Here is a 21127-nt window from a genome sequence, read left to right as displayed (position 1 = left end):
TTGGTGAGAAATTATTATCACGTCGATAGTTATTTGTGATTGAGCTACTGAGGGCTCTTATAATAAATAGCTTAAATGTTCATAAAGTATGTTTAGCAATAGTTTATAATAATCATTAAGTTACAATATTTGAGTTGGCCCAAATGTTCGTAGACAAAAGACTGGATTTCACCTACTGGGGAGTCATTAAAAACTCTAATATTGTAATGAAACCAACTGGTCCAAGAAGAAGTTTAAAAATTGAAAAATTGTTGCCTAGTATGTGAAATAATTCTTCAGTCAGATGAATCTCTTCACAACAATAAAGGTTTCAGCTCTTTACCTTCACTAAACTCAACAAATTGAAGAATGGAAGAAATTTGGATGTTCAAACATAGGCAAAATGGTGAATGTTACACAGTGTGTAAAGTGGCCACTTAAACCAGCCAATGACAGGTCATAAGCCCTGTAAATGCCTAGACTTCCATATTTACTTATTTAAGGTATTCTCCATCCCTGTTGTAATTTGTTAATCATTAAGTTATTGTAAACAAAAGGAGGGGAGGAAGTAAAGAATTAAAACATTAGAGAATTGAGATTATGGCCATTCGGGGGATAGGACAGCGGTAGTTGGAGCAAATTCATCAGCTCTGGATTATGTGGTACTGCAGTTCTGTGCGCGCTCGCCAGGGAAGAAGGAGAATTGTGAGCGTAGTTTGCGCTATTGTACTCGCACATGTGTCGGAGTCTGGTGGTCCTTGTGGATACAAGGAAGTTTATCAGGGACAGCAATTTTGGGCAATCTATTAGAGTGCAGAACTTCTTGAACATTAGAGTGTGGTCAGTAATTGCCCTTCTGGTGGAGAGCAATGGTAACCTCAACTCGGAAATCAAAATCTAATCTATAGTTTCACCCTTTTTGAACTACATGTAGCGTAAAAACTTTCGCTGAACTTTTCCAAGTTGAGAGATCGCACCGGAATACAATAGAAGGATTTTATTAGAACAATGCTGCAAAAATTTGTTGCATCAAGCAACATAGCATATGTTCCGCATAATATGTCATGTTACTTAGACATATTAGAAATTGTATTTTATGGTGCATGAGTGCTAGCTTTTCATCAAAATTTACCTGAAAGAATCCCTATTTTAAGAAAAACAGAGTTGTTGGAGAGTGCCCAGAGAAAGGTAACTAAAACGGTAGTTTTTCTAAGGAATAAAACATATGACAACCACTTAGAAAAAGGCCTCATTAGTGCGTTGCGTTGCGTTGTCGCAATGGATCAACGCACTGTATGCCACACCTGCGTTAAATATTGATGGTCAGTTTTTCATGCGGCAGTATTGAGTGTGGCCAGCTTTGAGTATTTGGTGAAAATCTTAGAACCCGTCGCAGAGCTGCGTTTCGGTCAGTGTGGATTTCAGTCTTCGTTCGACAATGGATCGGAACAAACGTGTTTTATTGCAGCGCATCACCTTTCCCCCGCTTCGTCTCTCGTCTGTCGATACGTTGAAAAGTCATCTGCGATGACACAACGCATAATGTGGCATGTCACTAAAAAATATATGTAAAACGACGCAACGTTGGCGCTGCGACGACGCAACGGGACGAACTAATGAGGCCTTTCTCTTAAGGCAGCTTGATTTGAGTATACTGGAAGAGCGGAGGCAACGTGATGACTTCAAAATCTTAACAGAGCAATGTAAAGTAGCGAAGTTAAAACTAATGTTCACTATGAATAATAACCGCCATCTCAGAGGTCATTCATTAAAATCAAACAATATGCTGTCGAAATGCGATCTCTCAGGCGAATGTGTACAAAAACTATGTACGATATATGCACAAATGTTGAGATCCGTACATTATGTAAGGCTGAGATGAGCATTATGGACAAAATCAAGATAGGAGCTCTGCGCTGGTTTGGACATGTAGAACGAATGGACAGTGAAAGAACAGCTAAGAATATTTACAATGCGAATGTTGATGGATGGAGAACTAGAGGAAGACTGAGAAAGATATGGCATGACCAAATCCAAAAAATACTTAAAGATGGGCATGTCAAAAGTCGGAATAATCGGCGCGCATGCATGAGAAGATGTATGAATGTAGAGGAAGCGAGATCTGTATGCAAAGACAGTGATCTGACGTTCTTTCCTCTTTGCTTACCCTTATGGGGAAACGGCGTGATGGTTTGTTATTGTTATTGCAGTTTATATTTGTTACTTCTAGAGAATTTCATAGGATGTGAATAAATATGTAGTGATGATAAAAAGTAATCAGGCTAAACAAACTCATAAACAAAATACATTATACCTGCGGGACTGTTGGCTCCCAATGTCCTCGCGGGAGACGTCATGGGAAGGTGTTGGGGGGTCACTCCCCCAGGAACTGCAGATGGACTCGCTGGGGTCCCTCCATCTAGATAAACAATTCACTTTTAATATATTTGCAATGTTAAACCACCGCATAAATAAATATTTCATGCTGACCCTCCCAGGAATCAAATACGGGGCCTCCAGCTTGATAGGGAAATACGCAAAACCAGTATCCAACGAGGCAGACTAATCGCCAGTCAATTTTTATCTTTTAGGATTTTTACCTGGAAGTAGTCAAAAACCCATGTTCAGGATTCGGATTCTATTTCAAATACAGAATCAGAGGAGCAGCCAGACTGCGTTATCAGGGCTAGTATTCTGAACGCAATTATAGCACAGTATAGTGCATTTTAACATACTAAATACGCATTATAGGGCGATGTAAATGTGTTCAGAATATCAGCCCTGGGCAGGCAGCAAATTTTCATGCTGAAATTTTCCACAATTTTTCTTTCACCAAACATTGTTAATTTAAAATATGAGCTTTCACAGTCACTGTTATCAATATGTATCTTTTTTGGGTAATCCAGAGAAAGTTGGATTTGTTTCGGCTACCATTGCAAAAGCTATCTTCAGGGTAAACTAAGTGTTATGTAGAAAATTGAAGAGTTTTTGCTCAACCGTTGACAATACTTTTGTTCGGTATGTCCGAAGAAGCTCGTTATAAAATTTAATAAATGTATGGAAAAAAACTACAAACTAAAACGTCAACTAATGTTTATTTATTTATTTATTAACGGACATTGTGTCCATTTTTACAATTTATAGGGTTTAAATATTACAATAAAAGAATGGATAAAAACATTTTTAAAAAAAGAAAAAAAGCATTGACAAACATAAGGAACATCAAGACAAGATCTGGACTACTTATTCAGTGCTCGTTAGAATCGCTGTAAACTTAAACCAAAAAAGTAAAGATCTTGTCTTGAGTTAACAATACAAAGACGGGTCATTAGAGAATTAAGGCCATAGTTTGTTCTATGCTAATCGATGAATAGTACTCCATTGTTTCTCAACCTACGAGTCGGAATATGAAATTTGACTTGTCCCAGTAATGATGGAACATCGATTATACCATTTAGTATGCCGAAAATATATATGGAATCAATATTAGTTCTACATTTTGGTGGACTAGAAATATTTAACATTGACTCTATACCAGCATAAGAATAATAACCTCTCTCTAGTCCAAGCATCCACGCTACTTTTCGGAGCGAGCGATGTTGGACTGATTCAATGTGATTTATGCGATTCACATAGAATGGAAACCAGACCACGGAGGGATATTATAGAAGAGGTCGAACAGTTGAGAAATAAAGAGTTTTGATTGTACGGACATTAGTAAAATCAGAGTTACTTCATTATATCCGAGATATCACTATTTCCGTGATCGTTATAACCAAGTTCAATTGTATTTTGTTTTAAATATTTTAAGCATTGATTTTGTGGCAGAAAAATTCAACATTTGCTTAAAAATTAGGTGCGACGCCTCCTGTTAGTATTTCTCTCTAAAGTTCAACATTGTCCCGAATAATAGTGGGCAATGGTGTCAGAAATGCTGACATGAGACATCAGGCATAACACAATCCGTTCTAGAAATAGGCCCTTAATGATATATTACTGTACAATTTTAAGCTGGTATTATTTTTCCTTACTGTCAAGAATTTTTATGAAAATAATGAAAACAAAAAACAAGTTCCAAGTATGAAATCAAACAAAAGAAGTTATGTTTTCCAATTTTGAAATCAAGTATTACCGGTGGGCGTTCCTGAGGCTCGCACGGGAGTTTCGGGAACGACCACGTCCCTCGTACTCCGAGTTCTTCTGGCAGGCGTATCTACATCGTCGTTCGATGTCTGGGATCCAGAGGGTCTCAGTGGAGTTCTGGCCTTCCGCGTAGGAGTCTTCGCTGACCTTGCCGGCGAAGACATTGTGGCAAAATTATTTATAAACTTGCAAAAAGTTTACACCAACACTTTGATTGAAATGAATTTACACTGAACCAAAAAACAAGCGGCTTTACGGATAATAATTTTATGCACGCTTTCAGTTGACAGACACATAAAGACAAATAAAAAGCGCGCGAAGTTACGTTTAGTGTTACAAGTGTATAAAAATAGTAAAAATACAATATGCCCGGGGTAAAAATAACATATTTTGTAAAGGTATAGGAAAATCGAAATATATAATATAATCACTGTATTGTGTATTATCACTCTGTCTTTGTATACATGCGTCGCTTCCTCTTCATTCATACATCTTCTCATGCACGTCCGCCGATTATTCCGATTTTTGACCTGGCGCATCTTCAAATAGTAATTTGTTGAATTTGGTAACCCCATATCTATCTCGGTCTTTTTTGTTTTCTGCATCCATCAACATTCGCATCGTAAATACTTTGAGCCGTCCTTTCGCTATCCAAGCGCTTTATATGTCCAAACCTACGTAGAACTCCTTTTTAAAAATATATTTATAATGTTTATCATGATACATGGATCTCGACATTTGTGCGCCCATCATACAGAGTTTTTGTCTTGGTATTTTTACAGGACCTCGACTCACATGTTTTGTACGTGTATGGTTCATATCATTAATTGTAGTGCTTTCACACTAATAGATTACGCAGACAGGGTATAGTCTAAGCTTATAACCGAGTTACCTCGTGAGTTAATTCACCTGAGCGATCACATTTTATCAAAATTTAACCTACTTTCACAATTATTTTTTCCAATTCTTCCATAAACAACATTTTCCCATATTCATTCAAATTTATAAGGCTTATATTAAAATGAGCTTTTTGGGGTTTTTACGAGCGTTTTTGGTTCAACATACATAATATAACATAATACATGTAGATATGTATATTGTAATACATTTTTTAAGTCGAACAGGCCATGCCTTTGTGGGATTTTTTGTTTAGTATTTTTCTATAAATATGTAGGTATTTCATTGATATGTAATTATGCTTCATTTTTTTTACTACTCTGTTTTATTATTATGTTTATTGTAAAAAACAAAAAAAAAAAAGTTCCACAATGAGTAGTTTAACTATAATAAGTGACATAAACAATAAGGTTGTTTTGTTTTTGAAACCGTAAAACTATACGAAATCGCTTTTAAAGTTAAACTTTTATATGTATTGACGTAAACTATTGAGAAAAATTTTAAAGTAGGTACGTGAAACATCATCACATTTGTATTTACATGTTGACTACTATTTAATAAATTTTCGTCAAGTTGCTAAATGCAACGCACATAATTATGTCCTCTCTTATATGCCACCATGTACTTGCACATTTATAATTGGTACTTGGTACTATACGTGTCAACGAAATTGAAATATTGTTCATTTATGTTTAATTTTCTAGAATACAAGTAAATACTTTTTTTACGAGTGACAATTATTCTTTAGAAACTTCTGTCTCATTTTTAACGCATATGTATGACTATTTACTACTAAAAATCGATGAAATAAGCCTTCAATTTGTTAAAAAATCTAAATTATTTTATTGGTGCTTTATATTGTAGTTTCATAAAAGCATATTTTTTAAATCAACAACCTTTTTATGTTTACGAAACTATATTAATGATTTATGTTGCAGTTGCAAACATATTCTTTAAATCTTTATATTTGCACAAAAATCACAAGTTTAAAAATGTTAAACTATTACTAATGTGAAAAAAAATCATAATGCTTACTTCTGGCTTCGATAATTTAACTAACAAATAGCATAGATATTCAGTAGAAATTATTCAGAGAAGCATTATCGTATTCAATTTAGTGATTTTAATGTAATTGGAGTTAACTTTACTTTTTAAAAGCCTTTTACTGAAATTATTAAAGTAATTTAATTTAGAATATCCAAAAAAAATATCGAACGTAGGCAACCCCGATCCGTCAATCAGTTTTGTAAAATTTTGTGCTGGTTGGGTCCAGGCAGTTTTCAGCCAATACAAGACTTTCTAGTCATTCTTCCGATGCCGCACAAGCCACTTGCTAGTAAATCAATACAGTTTGTGGCGCAACTGTCGGCGGCGTGTGCCCAGCCACGCCGTGCCGGCCGGCGTCCTTCTAGACGAACCGCCAATTTATCCGTTTCCATTCGAAATCGCTGTCACACTGCTCTCTGTGTTTTTACACTTTTTTCTTCGAAATGCCGAGTTGTTGCGTACCGAATTGTAATTCTACGAAAAAACTACATCGTTTTCCGAAACGATATCCACATTTATTTAAAGAATGGATCAATCGTGTTCAAAGTCCCAAATTTATGAATTTATCAGATGACGAAATTAATCGACTTTGTTTTGTGTGCATTAAACACTTCAACGCATTCAACTTTAGCCAATACAATGACATCCAGCTTTTATTGTGCTCTGTGCCTACCATTGGATTGCCAGGTAAATTGCATGATATTTCATACATAATTATTTCAAGAATTTGTCTCATGTTGCACGTTTATTTGTCCTGTTTGTCTGCCCTGCAAATTTTTATTGACAATCTTTACAACTCATAGGGAAAGCATACTTTTATTAATCTGGACCCATTTTACAATGAAAGTTATTAGTATTTCTGCAAGAAAAATATATGTACGACTCAGGTTGGCTTTCCACTGTAATTGCACCTTGTTTATCTGTCTTGTGTCTATACAATTGCAAGTCTGCTTTTGGAATGTGGTGTTTGTGATTTGTCTTACAGTTGGTTAATCGGGTTATTATGTATCTACAAAGTTGGCGTAGTGCCTTTTCCTGCAACTTCCGACATTTTTATTTGGTCATTATTTACAAACAATTACCAGGGTGGCATGGTGTGTATACAATTTTAGGGATGTGCTTTTGCAATGTGGTGTTGGTAATTTGTATTATTTTTACAGGGTTTAACAAGTCACCATCCAAAGAAAATAGTTTTCATTATTTACTTGGTGAACAGAGTTCGGGTATGTATTTCTATAATTTTCACATTTCCTTACACCCCTTCTTTCAGACATGTACAATCTCATTTATTATATTGTCGTTATGGTCGTGGCATGGTGTGTTTTCAATTGTATTCGTTCAAGCCTTACTCGATCTTTCAAGGTTTTTCCTGAAGTTCTTGCATTATGTTATCTGGTATGATGTTCATTTTATTTTTATTGTGAATTACAGTAGGCATAGCTGTTACTGAAGAACACCCCTGTGCACTCCCGGAAGGCGTTGCCAGTTGCAGTGGTACGACTTTCATCCAACCTATTTCTGGTTTGTAGTAATATTTTTTTTATTTTTGTAATAAAAATTTACAAACATACATATTTATATATAAGAAAAAGAGAAACATCTTTGTTTCTTTGTTAAAAAGAAAAAAATAATAAACAATACATATAAATTCAGGAGAGTTCAGCGTGTGTAAGAGTTAATGGGAGATTTACATCTTGGTTTGCGATCTCAAAAGGCGTGAAACAGGGATGTGTAATGTCACTATGGTTGTTTAATCTTTACATTTTTCTATTAATTTTATACATTTTCTGCAAATTGAGAAATGCCGTTTTTGTGATCGACCAAGACTACATCGTCTGAGCGTGGGCCGTTCCTTTTTTAATTATTAAAAAGTTTATAGCACATATATATCGTATGACATGACCATGAAAGTGACCCTCTCAGTTGAAACAAATTTCTGACCCATAATTTTCTCCAGCAAATCGGCATATTAAAGCTGTTTGTGTTTTCAAAGAACTTAAAATGTATACATACAGTTACTTGTCCGACTCATTGACACATTGTCACATATTACTAATTAATAATGTTTTTAGATATCAACGCTGATGACATATCAGGCCCACTGCATATTTCTGGTCCGAGTGCACCTCAGCAGAGTACACCAAAAAGTTAGTATCAAATGACATGTATTCAATAATGCATTTTCTCTTGGTTCTTGGACAGAGAGATTTCGTTCTACATAATATCCACAGATACTTTGTTTCTATCATGTTCATGCAGTTTATGAATAATGCTAACGGATGTTTCCATGAAAATGCGACATAAATTTTTCGTCATTAAAACTTCATGAGGTGTTAAAAAACATTAAGTGGTTAAGACGCTTGAATTACGCACGGAAGGTTCCGGGTTCGATTCCCGGAGAGAACACAAAATTATAATATGATTTTTCTGTAATTGATCACTGTAATGGGCCCTCTTGTCCTGCTGTGGTGCAATTTTTATATTATTTATTATCGGGAATCAAAAAAATTACCTAATTGAATTATTGTTTTTATGAAATTTTTCCTTAATCGTTGTTCAATGTACAGTGATATACAGAATACAGATGCATTAGTGTGCAATTTGTACAATCTTTGGGAGTCGTCGTCTTCACAATATATATAATGTTATCCTGAGTTCCTATCTGACCTCTCCAAAATCAGCGTCCCATTCCCTATTACTATTTAAACTCTTTTGTTCCCACCCAATAATAATATATTAAAAAATTTATGTAAATATGTAGCTATAAATGGTATTAAGTTGTAAATAAGTTTTATATTATGTAAAATGTATGTAATATTAAATACTAACATGCTAACTTGTATGTATAGTACTAACACATGTGTAAATATTTAAATAAGTTAATCTCAAACTTGACACTGGCTAGAACACCTCAGTTAGGAGTGAAAAAAGCCAATAAAAAACTAAAGAAGATATACAGAATAAATATTTTTTTACATTATATAGATAAAACACATTGAAAAAGACTCAATTATGACGTTAGTATCCGTTGAATTACCCTAATACTACTCAAATTTATTAAAGATATAAAATACAATGAACTTCAACCAAGAACTTTCATTAACAAACTGCTAGTATTTCTGCTAGAACCAACTGCTAGTATTTCTTTTTGCTTATTTCCAAACAGCATCCCTTTACATTTTATCATTCTTTGCAATAATAGTTAGGCATTCATTATATTATGATGTTGGGACCCTTAATGCATCATTATGAAATATTATATTACAGGACGAAAATATGACCACATCTTGAAGGATGTAAATGAAACCCAATCTCAAAATTTAACACCCAGGAAAAGGAAGCTTTACAAGAAATGTTTGCAGTTTAAAAAGGCTAGAAGAAACATGGAGATGAAGATTAGAAAGATGGAACTCAAATTAAACAAAGAGCGCCATGTATCCTTTAAAAATAAATTAAATAAAATCACATACCGTTTTTTTAAGTCTCAATTGAGGCTTCAGAAACGGACAAAACAGGGCCGTAGATATACAACTAACGATAAGGTTTTTGCATTGTCATTAATGAAGCAGGGCTATAAAAGTTATAAATATATTTCAAGCATATTTTCCTTACCATCCAGAAAAACATTGATGACAATGCTAAATAAAATCCCATTTAATCCTGGTACCAATTTGCATATAAACATTTGGAAGAGGTCGCCCAAAATCTTTCTGCTAAAGCTCGAATATGCTCTTTGATGTTTGACGAGATGTCAATTAGTCAGAATTTAATGTACAAAAAACATAAAGATTTTATTGAGGGATTCCAAGACTTGGGTGAAGGAAAACGTACTCCAGCTTTTGCTGATCACGTTTGTGTTTTTATGCTACAGGGTTTATATAATAAATGGAAACAACCATTAGCATTTGTTTTTACAGGAGGACCCATTAAATCTTCAGATTTGGTTGTTATCTTAAAATCAATAATCTCAAATATCTTTCGTAGCAATTTGGAATTAGTTTCAATAATTTGTGACCAAGGTAGCTCAAATGTTGGTGCAATAAATATCCTGAAACAGGAAACCCGTGAATTGTACCTTCGGGGTGGTACTGAATGTAGAGTTCACGGGTTTGAAATTGAAGGCCATGAAATTGTACAAATGTTTGATGTGCCACATCTTTTGAAGGGATTTAGAAATAATATGCTAGTAAAAGATGTACATTTTGTTCAAAATTCTGTATCAAAAATAGCAAAGTGGTCCCATATTGTACAATCATACACATACGATCAAGCAAGAGGGGAAGACTTTTTCCAAATGCACAAATTAACCGATAGTCATATTTTCCCCGACAAACTAAGAAAAATGAAGGTCAAGGTTGCTGCTCAGGTATTCAGCAGGACAGTAGGAACTACCATGAAATCTTTGGCAGATACTGTGGATGATATTGACAATGGGGCATCACAGACTGCTGATCTTATCTTATTTATAAATAAACTTTTCGACAGTTTAAATGGCAGTTCTCTCAATGCTAATAGTATTATTTGTAAATACCGTTGTGGAGTCAGATTAACATCTCCCCACTGGAAATTTTGGCAGGAAGCTATTTCCATCTTAAAATCAGTAAAATTTGTAGATTCCAAAAACCAAAAAATATCAGTACCACCTACAGTGCGTAACTGGATTACAACTTTGGAAGCAATATCATATTTGAGTAATAAATTACTTACATGTTATAAATTTACTTTTGTGCTTCCACGTAACCTTAACCAAGACCCCATTGAAAACTTTTTTGGCATGGTAAGAAGTCAGGGTGCACGTAACATAAACCCCTCTAGTTCAAATTTTATAGATGCTTTTAAGTCGCTTCTCATATCAAACTTATCTCATACTCACTCCATTGGAGCAAATTGTGAAAATGATGACGGTGAAATTTTAGATTCATTAAAACTTTTTTTAACATCGGACATCGAAGTACAGGAACAATTTCATGTTGATGATCACTCCTTACCAACAAGTTCTTCAAGACAGAAAAGTAGTCAATATGTTGCGGTTTGTAAATATATAGCTGGTTATGTGGCAAAACGGGCTTTATCTAAATTTGGATCTTGTTGTGAATGTAGACTGGATCTTAAATCTGAAACACAGTTACCGGGGCATAGTTTAATAACTTCTAGGGCATGTGGTCCAAATACTTTAATCCACCCAACAATCAAAATCTATAAAGTTTTTAATACCATTGTCAATCACTGCAAAAATAATTTACCGACTATTTGCCATAAGTTTCATGTTATGTCGAGTTTGAAGGAAATAGTACTATCTAAATTAAATTCAGCATGTTTATCTTGTCCAGCACATAGAGGCCACCTTTTTGATTTTATTGTTAACTTAGTATTGCAATTATATATTTTTTCTTGGTTTAAACAAATTAACTTTCTATTAACTGGGCGAAAAAAATTAGAGTCTTGCATTGTTGATCCTCTCAAATTACAAGCTAGAAAGTGTTATAATAAAAGACTTAAGAATAAGAAGCGCAGACAATAGAGTAGATACATGCATACCCTTTTCTTCTTACCTACCATATTAGCACTTCATTTCATTACTTAATAAGCTTATAAGTGCTTCCTTCCTGCTTTATTCCTAAGCAGCAGCCTAGAAATGTCAATGTGAAATAAAATAAATTATCCACCATTAATAATGTTCTTTTGTTTCAGAATGGTGATTGTTGATGCCATGGATCTTAATGTGCAGGAAGAAAATATTTTTCATCCAGGAATAGAAGGGATCCAATACTGATCACAATGCTGCACAATTTTTAAATAATACTCAATTGTTATTTTTGATAATCCAATATTAGCATATTAGCACTTCATTTTATTCTTTAGTAACCTTATAAATGCTTCCTTCCTGTTTTATTCCTAAGCAGCAGCCTAGAAATGTCAATGTGAAATAAAATAAATTATCCACCATTAATAATATTCTTTTGTTTCAGAATGGTGATTGCTGATGCCATGTCTCTTAATCTTCACGAAGAAAATATTTTTCATCCAGGAATAGCAGGGATCCAATGCTGATCACAATGCTGCACAATTTTGTTATTTTTGATAATCCAATATACTAACCACACATGTATATAATATTATTTTACGAGTGTCAGTTTTCTTTCTCGATTCTTTCTGACGCATCTAATAGAATCGAGGGATTTATTTTAACAGTAAAATAAAACTATTAAAAATGTTTTTTTAAATTTTTATTTATGTATTCCTATTCCATAATAAATTTAATGTGCAATATCAATATAAAATTGTTTTTTTAAATACAGGACAGAAAAATTAAATTGCGTGCTAATACTTGTATTTAATTAAGCAATTTTGTATTGATATTGTACAATAAATATCAATATACGATGCAACGTAGTGATTTGAATTTACGCGCCATCGTCAAAGCTTCTTGTATGCCACACTAGAGAACGCTGCGATCGACGCCCAAAGTGCTTAGATATAGTACCATAGTTTCCTATCTAAAGATATCTGTAATCTGTGGTTGGGTCGCGTCGCCGGCGGGGAAGAAGCTTGTGTTATTTTTAGTATGTAAATTATTATTTAGTTGATTTATTTGTGCAAACATTCTTCATTGATATGTAAGTAATATGTTTTAAAACTTATTTTCAATGCTGTTTTCATCCAATAATCCTAGGTAAACATTATTCGTTAATTTAAGACATTCGATTTTACGTCATGGTATCAATATCGAACATTTTTGACGTACGCCGGCGTTACTGGGTAAATTCCATTTGTTTATCTCAGACCGTTTTAGATGCATTAGAGAACATCTGCTCACAACACATGTTTGAGTTTCTTCTAGGTAATGTTAAATAATGCGTTTACTATTTGTAATCTCGTGACCGACGAATCGTAAAATGCACAACAATAGCGTTCAAATGGACTAGGGTTCGAACTTTTCGCAGCCTTCTCGATTTGTAGAGGCTGAAATCATTTTTATGACGGTATGTTTAAACTGCAACATTGTACAATAATAATAAACGTTTATTTTACTTCACCTAGCTCTAAAATGACAAAATTGTCTTTATTTTAGTGTTACCGCCTAGTTCTCAATTATGAAACATTTTTATTTAATTTTATCTACACAAATAATTCGTGTCTTTGCAAGTCGCCGTTGAAGAAAAGTTTACTTGTTTTTTTATACAATATATCTATCTGTATGTGTGTATATTATGTTAGTATTTTATCAAGTTGTCGTCGAATTAGATTCGAAAATATTCAGCGCGCGAACGTATAAAAAGGCGTATTGCGTATTCCAAACTTCAAAATATGTATAGACTAGTTATATTTACTTTACACATGCGTTTTAATTGTCGTACATCGTACCTACTTAATTAAAAATAATATTTCTGGCTGCATCCCCTTCGTATTGATTGCATTTCAAGGACGGGACAATACATTACGTGAAAGCGCTCGAAAATGCAAGGAAAGGAACCTTCCCACTCCAAATATAAATCGTAAAAAAACGCCGGCATTGAATTTTTTCCAAGAATGGTCATTTTTTAACAATTTAAAATTCCTTCGGCGTCTCGTTTACCACGTGAACCACGTCAATACAAATATTTGGAGCCGTATCCTATCAAACACAAACCGGGTGTGCATTCTTAAAAATAATACATTTTGTTGAACGAATAAATAAATTGAGAGTAATCATATAATAATATATCACAACAGAGATAAAGAACATTATTTTCTCTATTATAGCGCAATTTTAATAAAAATCACCTCAAGGGCGCATTACAATAAATCTCCCAACATGTCTAGCAGCTACACAGCGCATGGACGGTCTGAATTTTAGTTCCTCGTTTCCAATTATAACATAATTTAACGACGGATAGGAGCTAGACTACAGGACGTCTTGCTGCTACAGATCGCATGGACAAAAATGGCGCTGTATAAATTATCCAAAATGAATTCGAATGTGGAAGAAGCTAGGAATGTGAATGTCGGGATAGACACGTGTGGCGTAAAAGCCATGTTGTAGAATTGTAGTCACAGTTCACAGTTAACACCCCAGTATTGAACGGTATAGATATAAATCTAAAAATGGAATGTACACTTCGAAAGACGCATAAAATATTTATGATCACAGTAAATATAAGTGTGTTTTTCTCTGACTACTACATAATGAAGTCAGCTTCGAACACGAAATGTTACTTTCCGTATTTAATCCATGTCCATTACCTCGGTGGAGCATATGGTATCCACATATTTACTATTTTGCCTAATGTACATTGTTTTAATTATTATTGTGGAAAACTGACTACTAATACCATCACGCCATTTCCCCGTAGGGATAGGCAGTGAGCATAAACCGCAACACACGTCTATCCTGGCATACATTCCTAGCTTCTTCCACATTCACACTTGTCATACATCTTGTCATACATGCCTTCGGTTCTGTCTGCTTTTGACATGACCAGACTTAAGATTTTGGTTTATCTGATCATGCCACGTCTTCCTTAGTCGTCCTCGTCTCACGTTGCCGTTCATTTTCGCCATATATACTTGTTTTACCATTCTTTCGTCGTCCACTCGTTCTACATGACTAAACCATCTCAGAGACCCTTTCTTATTCCTATCAATTATACTTGTCTCAGATTTACACTCGCCTGATTTCATAATTCGTAACCTTGTCATACATTGATTTCCCACACATTCGCCGAAGAGATCGCATTTCGACCGCGTTCGCTCGGCTTTCATCCTTTCTCCCTTTCTCTGCCAGTTCCATGTTTCACTTCCATACATAAGTGTTAGGACAGTATAGTCCTTAAAATATAGCCTGATTAGAATGACAGCTGTCAAACTAATGTCATTAGCGATGGAAATTACTGATCACTGGTCAAATCGATTTTATGCAATGCGTTTTTTTCATGTAATCATGAAACTCTGTTTCCGAAAATTTATATAAAAACGCAAAAAGAAGCCCATTATAGTCATTTCTCATGTCACTATCCATTTCTTAATAGCAATTTTATATTGTGAGTACTTACTAATTGAACCTAGTTGTGCAGAAAGCAGCCAGTCTACAATTTTGAAAAAAATAGATACTGGTGTTACCGGTTGCAGTAAATTCGATTCTATGTTCTGCTAAAAACAGCCAGACAGTTTTCATGTAAAAAAAACGTAATAATCATCTACTCAACATAGTGTCGATCACAAAAACGGCATTTCTCAATTTGCAAAAAACATCCACAACACTAAAAAAATCTTACGGTATTTTAAAAATCAATAAAACTGGTCAAATACACAATAAGATTCCTGTTTGTCATATAGTTAAAAACTCATGAATTCATTCTTTATTATTTGTCAAAGTCAAAAACATTCGAACTTTTGTGTAAATTCGATTTTTTACTCTTTTCATAAAAGTGCTATTATCTCAATTTCATTTTTCTTTGGCTCTCTGCTTTCTGCATACCTACGTTCAATTGTCCTTATGGATAATGGAAGTAGATTCAGAGGGATAAGTAGATATAAATTGTTATTATTAGATCACATTATGTTGATGTGTGCCCTACTTAAAGATTAAAATTTAAAAACTTGTAAAACGCCATTTTTGTAATATAATACCCCAAAGGGGCGCTTTGCGAAATGATTCTTTGAATATCAATAGTTCTGTAGTTTAATAAATATATATTTGTTAATCGACTATTAAATTAAGCCCAAATTTAAAATAAATAAATTAAGTATCGTATTATCATCGCTGTGATTTTTTAAAGTGTTTTACACCACCCGTGACGTCAGTCACGAGTTGCTGCCAGTGAGTTGAGCTGACATTTAAAAAGAGAACCCCGTACCTATGAAAACACGCTAAGCATGGCTTCCTGAAAATAGACTAACACTTAATCCATCTAAAACGGAACAACTATGGATGGGTTCAGCCAGACGACAGAATTTGATTCAGGATACGGCAGTACCCGATGTAAGGAGTACCGCTTTACCCACCGTTAAAATACTGGGAGTCATCCTTAATTCTGACCTTTCTCTTGACGCTCATATTAGAAGTATAGATAAGATAAGTTCATGCTGTTACCAGCTGAGACAGATTAAATGCATACGCAAAAAATTGCCAGTTGATGCCGCCCGTCAATCAATAAATGCGTTTGTAGTGTCTAGAGTCGATTATTGCAATGGTATCTACGCAGGTCTACCGATGAATAAAATGAATCGCCTACAGTCTGTATTGAATGCCGCAGCGAGACTTATTTTTGGAATCTCTAAGTTCAGTCATATCACTCTACTACTTCGGGAATTGCGCTGGCTACGTTTTCCACAGAGGGTGGATTACAAACTCTGTTGGCTTATGTATAAGTCACTGCACAGCTCTGCTCCAGAATATCTAAGGGAACTCTGCATTCCAGATGAACTAGCTGACAGACGTCTTACGCTTAGATCAGCTACATCTACGTCGAAAGGAAAAGTTATTATACCTCTACGCAAACAGCGCACTAAATTCGGCGAACGTGCATTTGCGGTCGCAGGCCCTACGGCATGGAATGCTCTCCCAGCAGAGGTGCGAGGCTGTGAAAGTGAAGTGATGTTTCGGAAGAAACTTAAAACCCACTTGTTCTCTAAATCATTTGAATAAATCCGTAGCATGTGACAGCAAAATAAATTGTTTTAATTAAATTACAAATTTAAAAGCTTCAATTAAATTAACTTAACAATAGAATCACCATGTAAAGCGCCCTTGAGGTATTTTCTTACGAAAATGGCGCTATATAAGTTATCCATAATAAGATATTTGTGAAATAGGCTATTCTTCGTCGGATATCACGTGGCTGGTTTGTTTATTTGGAAAGTCTTGTAATAATGTTTAAAGTTTAAAAAATAAAAACGTCTGTAAAAAAATATTGTTTTTATTTATTTATTTAACTTTTTGTACATAATGTTATTTGTACATTGGCGGGCTCATTGCCAAATGGCAATTTCTTCCAACCAACCAATAAAATAAAAGTTTTATTTTTATAATTCAAGTTACAGAACATATTCAATAGAAAAAAAAGATTAAAAAGCTTAAGATATATAAAAATAGAAACAAACGTATTTGTTTATAAACCTTAAATCAAAACTATTACTCAATGGGAAAAAGGAAAAAAGAGGAAAAAGGAAAGAGGAAAGGAGGAAATATTAAGGAAGAGAAAGGAGATGTTTCTTCAGACGTGATTTAAACAGAGATAATGTAGCAACATCTTTGATGGTGGATGGTGGATGGGAGATGATTCCACATTGTTATCTGCATGTCCCTAAATGAATTTAAAAAAATACTCCTTGAGAATATTATATAAATTTATGTATAATATGTTTTCAATTAAATTTTAAAAAATGAACAAACTTTTAGTGTAAAAAATATATTTAAAAATAAATATTAATTTCACGTCCATTATGTCGGGAATCGAGCCCTTATTACATGGTCGGCAAACACTCTTTCCGTTAGACCATGAGGCGGAAAATAAAAGTAATAATATATTTTCAAAATCGATACTCGATTTTGGCATTGAAATTGAGTTTTAAAATAAAGTAAAAAATGACATTAAAAAATACTTCAATATAACCTCACAATTGAAAGTGAACTTTCAATAGTGTTGTTATAAAAAGTGGAAAAGGTATGAGAATTCCCCTTTTGACGAAATGTTTTCAAATTGCATTATCATTTGTCAGAAGCTGGATTAGTCTGGAGCGCGCTTGGTAATCTCTATCCACCCTCGCATTTTCAGCAAATAAAGAGCAAAGGAATTGCGCCCTTGTAACGGCTTCAGAAAAGGTCTATTTTCGTGAGCAGTTTGCGGTAAATCCTACCCCAAGCGGGCGCTCCCGACCTACCCGAAGGAGACTACGCCCTCTCGCCTCTCGCTCTGGCGCGCCGGAGCGTGATAGCGCCGTCCCTGTCTGGCCAATAGGCCGAGATTCCACGTTTTGCGCGTTGCGGCGCCTCAGACCGGTGATTCTTTTCTTCCTACTGCGATAATTTCGAACAGAAAGGCCTTACTAATATACCTAGTATAAAGTTACTCCTAGGCATAGGGTAGAATAAGGACGGGATCATTATTACATTGTTAGAATAAGGATATTATTTCCATCTTTATTTTACCATTATGCCCAGGGGTAACTTTATAACAAGTTTTATAAGTAAGGCCCAAAATGAGATAAATAAAAATTAAATGTAGATATGAGAAAACGCCAGTCCGCAATTTTAAAAAAATGAGATGTTTATCTTATCGGATGCAGTCCAGGTCTACGTTCTGCCAAAAAAAGCCAGGCCCCTTTCTTAAAAAAATTGTAATGATCACCTTCTGAATACAGTGTTGATCACAATTTTTTACGTTATAAATGCTGACAGCAGGATTTCTAAAACGAGACAAGGACAGTCGAAACTAATAAATCAGGGACTGAAATTATACAATAAACTACCAGACAAAACTAAACAAGACTCAGACAACCTTTACAGATGTTGAAAATATTATCATTAACAGTGAAATATGGATTTAAAAAAGAAAAAAAGGTAAATGTATGTAATCCGTAAGGGTTTATAATTATATATATATTTTTTTAAAATCTCTTAAATAAATTAAAGCAATGTATGACAGGGTTACGAATGATGAAATCAGGCGAGAGTGTAAATCTCAGTCAGGTGTTAGGTATCCTATTGATAAGATTGAGAAAGGGTCTCTGATATGGTTTGGTCATGTAGAACGAATGGTTGACGAAAGAATAAGCCAGCAGAGTTTGTATTCCACCCCCTGTGGAAAACGTAGCCAGTGTAATTCCCGAAGTACTGGAGTCATATGACTGAACTTAGAGATTCCAAAAATAAGTCTCGCTGCGGCATTCAATACAGACTAGGCGAGTCATTTTATTCATTGGTAGACCTGCGTAGATACCATTACAATAATCGACTCTAGACACAACAAACGCATGTATTAAATGACGGGCGGCATCCACTGGCAAATTTTTGCGTATGCGTTTAATCTGTCTCAGTTGATAAAAGCATGAATTAGTAATTCATTAAATTAGATTAATCAATTAAATTAGTAAATCATGCTTTCTTTATTATTAATATTATTATGGATAACTTATATCGATAACTTATATCACAACGGAGTTCTAGTTCCAACTCTAATGTATGGGAGCGAAGTATGGAATTGGAAAAATAATGATGAAAGTAGGTTTAATGCTGTCGAAATGCGATCCCTCAGGCGAATGTGTGGTAAAACGATGTATGATAGGTGCACAAATGTCGAGATCCGTGAAGTGTGTAAGGCTGAGACATGCATTATTGACAGAATCAAGAAAGAGGTGCTGCGTTGGTTTGGACATGTAGAGCGAATGGACAGCGAAAGAATGACTAAAAGGATCTACGATGCAAATGTTGATGGATGCAGAAAACGAGGAAGACCGAGAAAGACATGGCACGATCAAGTCCATCAAATACTTGAAGATGGACATGTCAAAAGTAGGAATAATCGGCGTGCGTGCATAAGAAGATGTATGAATGTAGAGGAAGCGAGGTCTGTATGCCAAGATAGAGTGTTATGGCGTTCTATCCTCTCTGCCTACCCCTACGGGGAAACGGCGTAATGGTTTGTTGTTGTTGTTGTTGTTATATAGCGTCATTTTCGTAATATAATACCTCAAGGGCGCTTTACATAGTGATTCTATAGATAAATACATTTAATTGCAGCCTTTAAATTTGTAATTTAATTCAAACAACTTATTTTGTTATCACACTTATCGTTCAACTAATTTGAGCGTCAAGAGAAAGGTCAAAAGGTATATTATTGACACAATCAAGAAATGAGTTATGAATGTAGAGGAAGCGAGGCCTTTCGAGGCAAAACTTTAAAAAATCATAGCGCTGATAATACGATACAATAAAAATGATTTTTTTTGGCTTAGTTTAATAGTATACTAACGAATAAAATGAATATAAAAAACCTCTGATCTTCCTCATTGTAAAGCCCCCCTTCGAGGCGATTTTTCACAAAAATGGCACTGTAAAAATGAGCCAAATATTATGTGAATTTGCCTGTAAATCCTACCTTGCTGTAATATACTGGTAAGTAAAATATTCAAATCCTTAGCATGTGGTGACAAAGTACATTGTTTTTCTTAAATTAAAAAAGTTAAAATTATATCTTTATATAATCACTTTGTAAAGCGGCCTTAAAGTGTTATATTACGAAAATGGCGCTGCATAAGTTATCCGTAATAATAAATCATAATAAAAAACACTGTCGGATGTTGATCATCTGTGCCATAAAGATGCCATGTAATAAATTAGATGTGTTTGTCGAAATTTGGCTCAACTCAAGGTCTAGTAATACGAGCTTTTGTTACTACTACTACTACTACTACCATCACGCCATTTCTCCGTAGGGGTAGGCAGAGAGAATGGACCGCCACACACGTCTATCCTGGCATACACTCCTAGCCTCTTCCACATTCATACATCTTGTCATACATGCCCTTCGGTTCTGTCTGCTTTTGACATGACCAGACTTAAGATTTTGGTTTATCTGATCATGCCACGTCTTCCTTGGTCGTCCTCGTCTAACGTTGCCGTTCATTTTTGCCATATATACTTGTTTTACCATTCTCTCGTCGTCCATTCGTTCTACGTGACCAAACCATCTCAGAGACCCTTTCTTAATCTTATCAATTATACTTGTCTCAGATTTACACTCTCGCCTGATTTCATCATTCGTAACCCTGTCATACATTGATTTCCCACACATTCGTCTAAGAGATCGCATTTCAACCGCATTCACTCGGCTTTCATCCTTCCTCTGCCAGTTCCATGTTTCACTTCCATACATAAGTGTTGGGACTAAAACTCCGTTGTGCACTGCCAGTTTAGCTTCGATTGACATATTTTTATTAGAAATTACTGTGCTTAGTGCTCCGTTCATTTTGTTGCCCGCATTCACTCTTCTTTCAACATCTTTTTCTACTCTTCCATCTCTTGAAAACATGCTTCCCAGGTACACAAATTCTTCTACTTGCTCGAGACATTCGTTGTTTA

At 34.7% G+C, this 21127-nt stretch overlaps 2 protein-coding genes and 1 long non-coding RNA gene across 6 annotated transcripts in view; 2 read left to right on the top strand and 1 right to left on the bottom strand.

Moving 5' to 3' along the window:
• Window positions 1–2293: 2293 nt before the first annotated feature.
• On the bottom strand, window positions 2294–4426 carry LOC148280562 (uncharacterized; the record flags this gene model as incomplete). The annotated part of the gene is made up of 2 exons (XR_015822567.1): window positions 4112–4426; window positions 2294–2398 (listed from the first exon to the last, which is right to left on the bottom strand). It is a non-coding gene; the product is annotated as an uncharacterized LOC148280562 (long non-coding RNA).
• A 1854-nt stretch (window positions 4427–6280) lies between these two features.
• Window positions 6281–12282, top strand: LOC148280561 (uncharacterized). Of its 3 annotated transcripts, XM_088228218.1 has the most exons (6): window positions 6281–6753; window positions 7227–7289; window positions 7498–7587; window positions 8139–8213; window positions 9334–9500; window positions 11758–12282. In XM_088228218.1, the coding sequence occupies exons 1-6, from the start codon at window positions 6510–6512 to the stop codon at window positions 11770–11772; spliced, it is 654 nt and encodes a 217-aa protein (XP_088084344.1). In that variant the 5' UTR covers window positions 6281–6509; the 3' UTR covers window positions 11773–12282. The 3 variants fall into 3 exon arrangements, 1 of the variants encoding a protein (XP_088084344.1); XR_015822571.1 differs by lacking the exon at window positions 7227–7289; XR_015822570.1 differs by lacking the exons at window positions 7227–7289; window positions 11758–12282 and having other exon boundaries at window positions 6289–6753; window positions 9334–10409.
• A 301-nt stretch (window positions 12283–12583) lies between these two features.
• wech (tripartite motif containing 71 protein wech) overlaps window positions 12584–21127 on the top strand; it is a 38526-nt gene continuing 29982 nt past the window's right edge. For both annotated transcript variants that reach the window (XM_088228195.1, XM_088228194.1), the window contains exon 1: window positions 12584–12683. The gene's annotated coding sequence lies outside the window, so the exon portion shown is untranslated. The remainder of the gene's footprint in view (window positions 12684–21127) is intronic.

This window comes from Micrasema longulum, unplaced genomic scaffold (assembly GCF_059751315.1).
Source record: "Micrasema longulum isolate JH-2025_06_02 unplaced genomic scaffold, ASM5975131v1 h1tg000570l, whole genome shotgun sequence".
In the NCBI taxonomy this organism is placed as follows: Eukaryota; Metazoa; Arthropoda; class Insecta; order Trichoptera; family Brachycentridae; genus Micrasema; species Micrasema longulum.
Note: the sequence above shows the minus strand (reverse complement) of the source record. Positions and strands in the feature narration are given on the sequence as shown.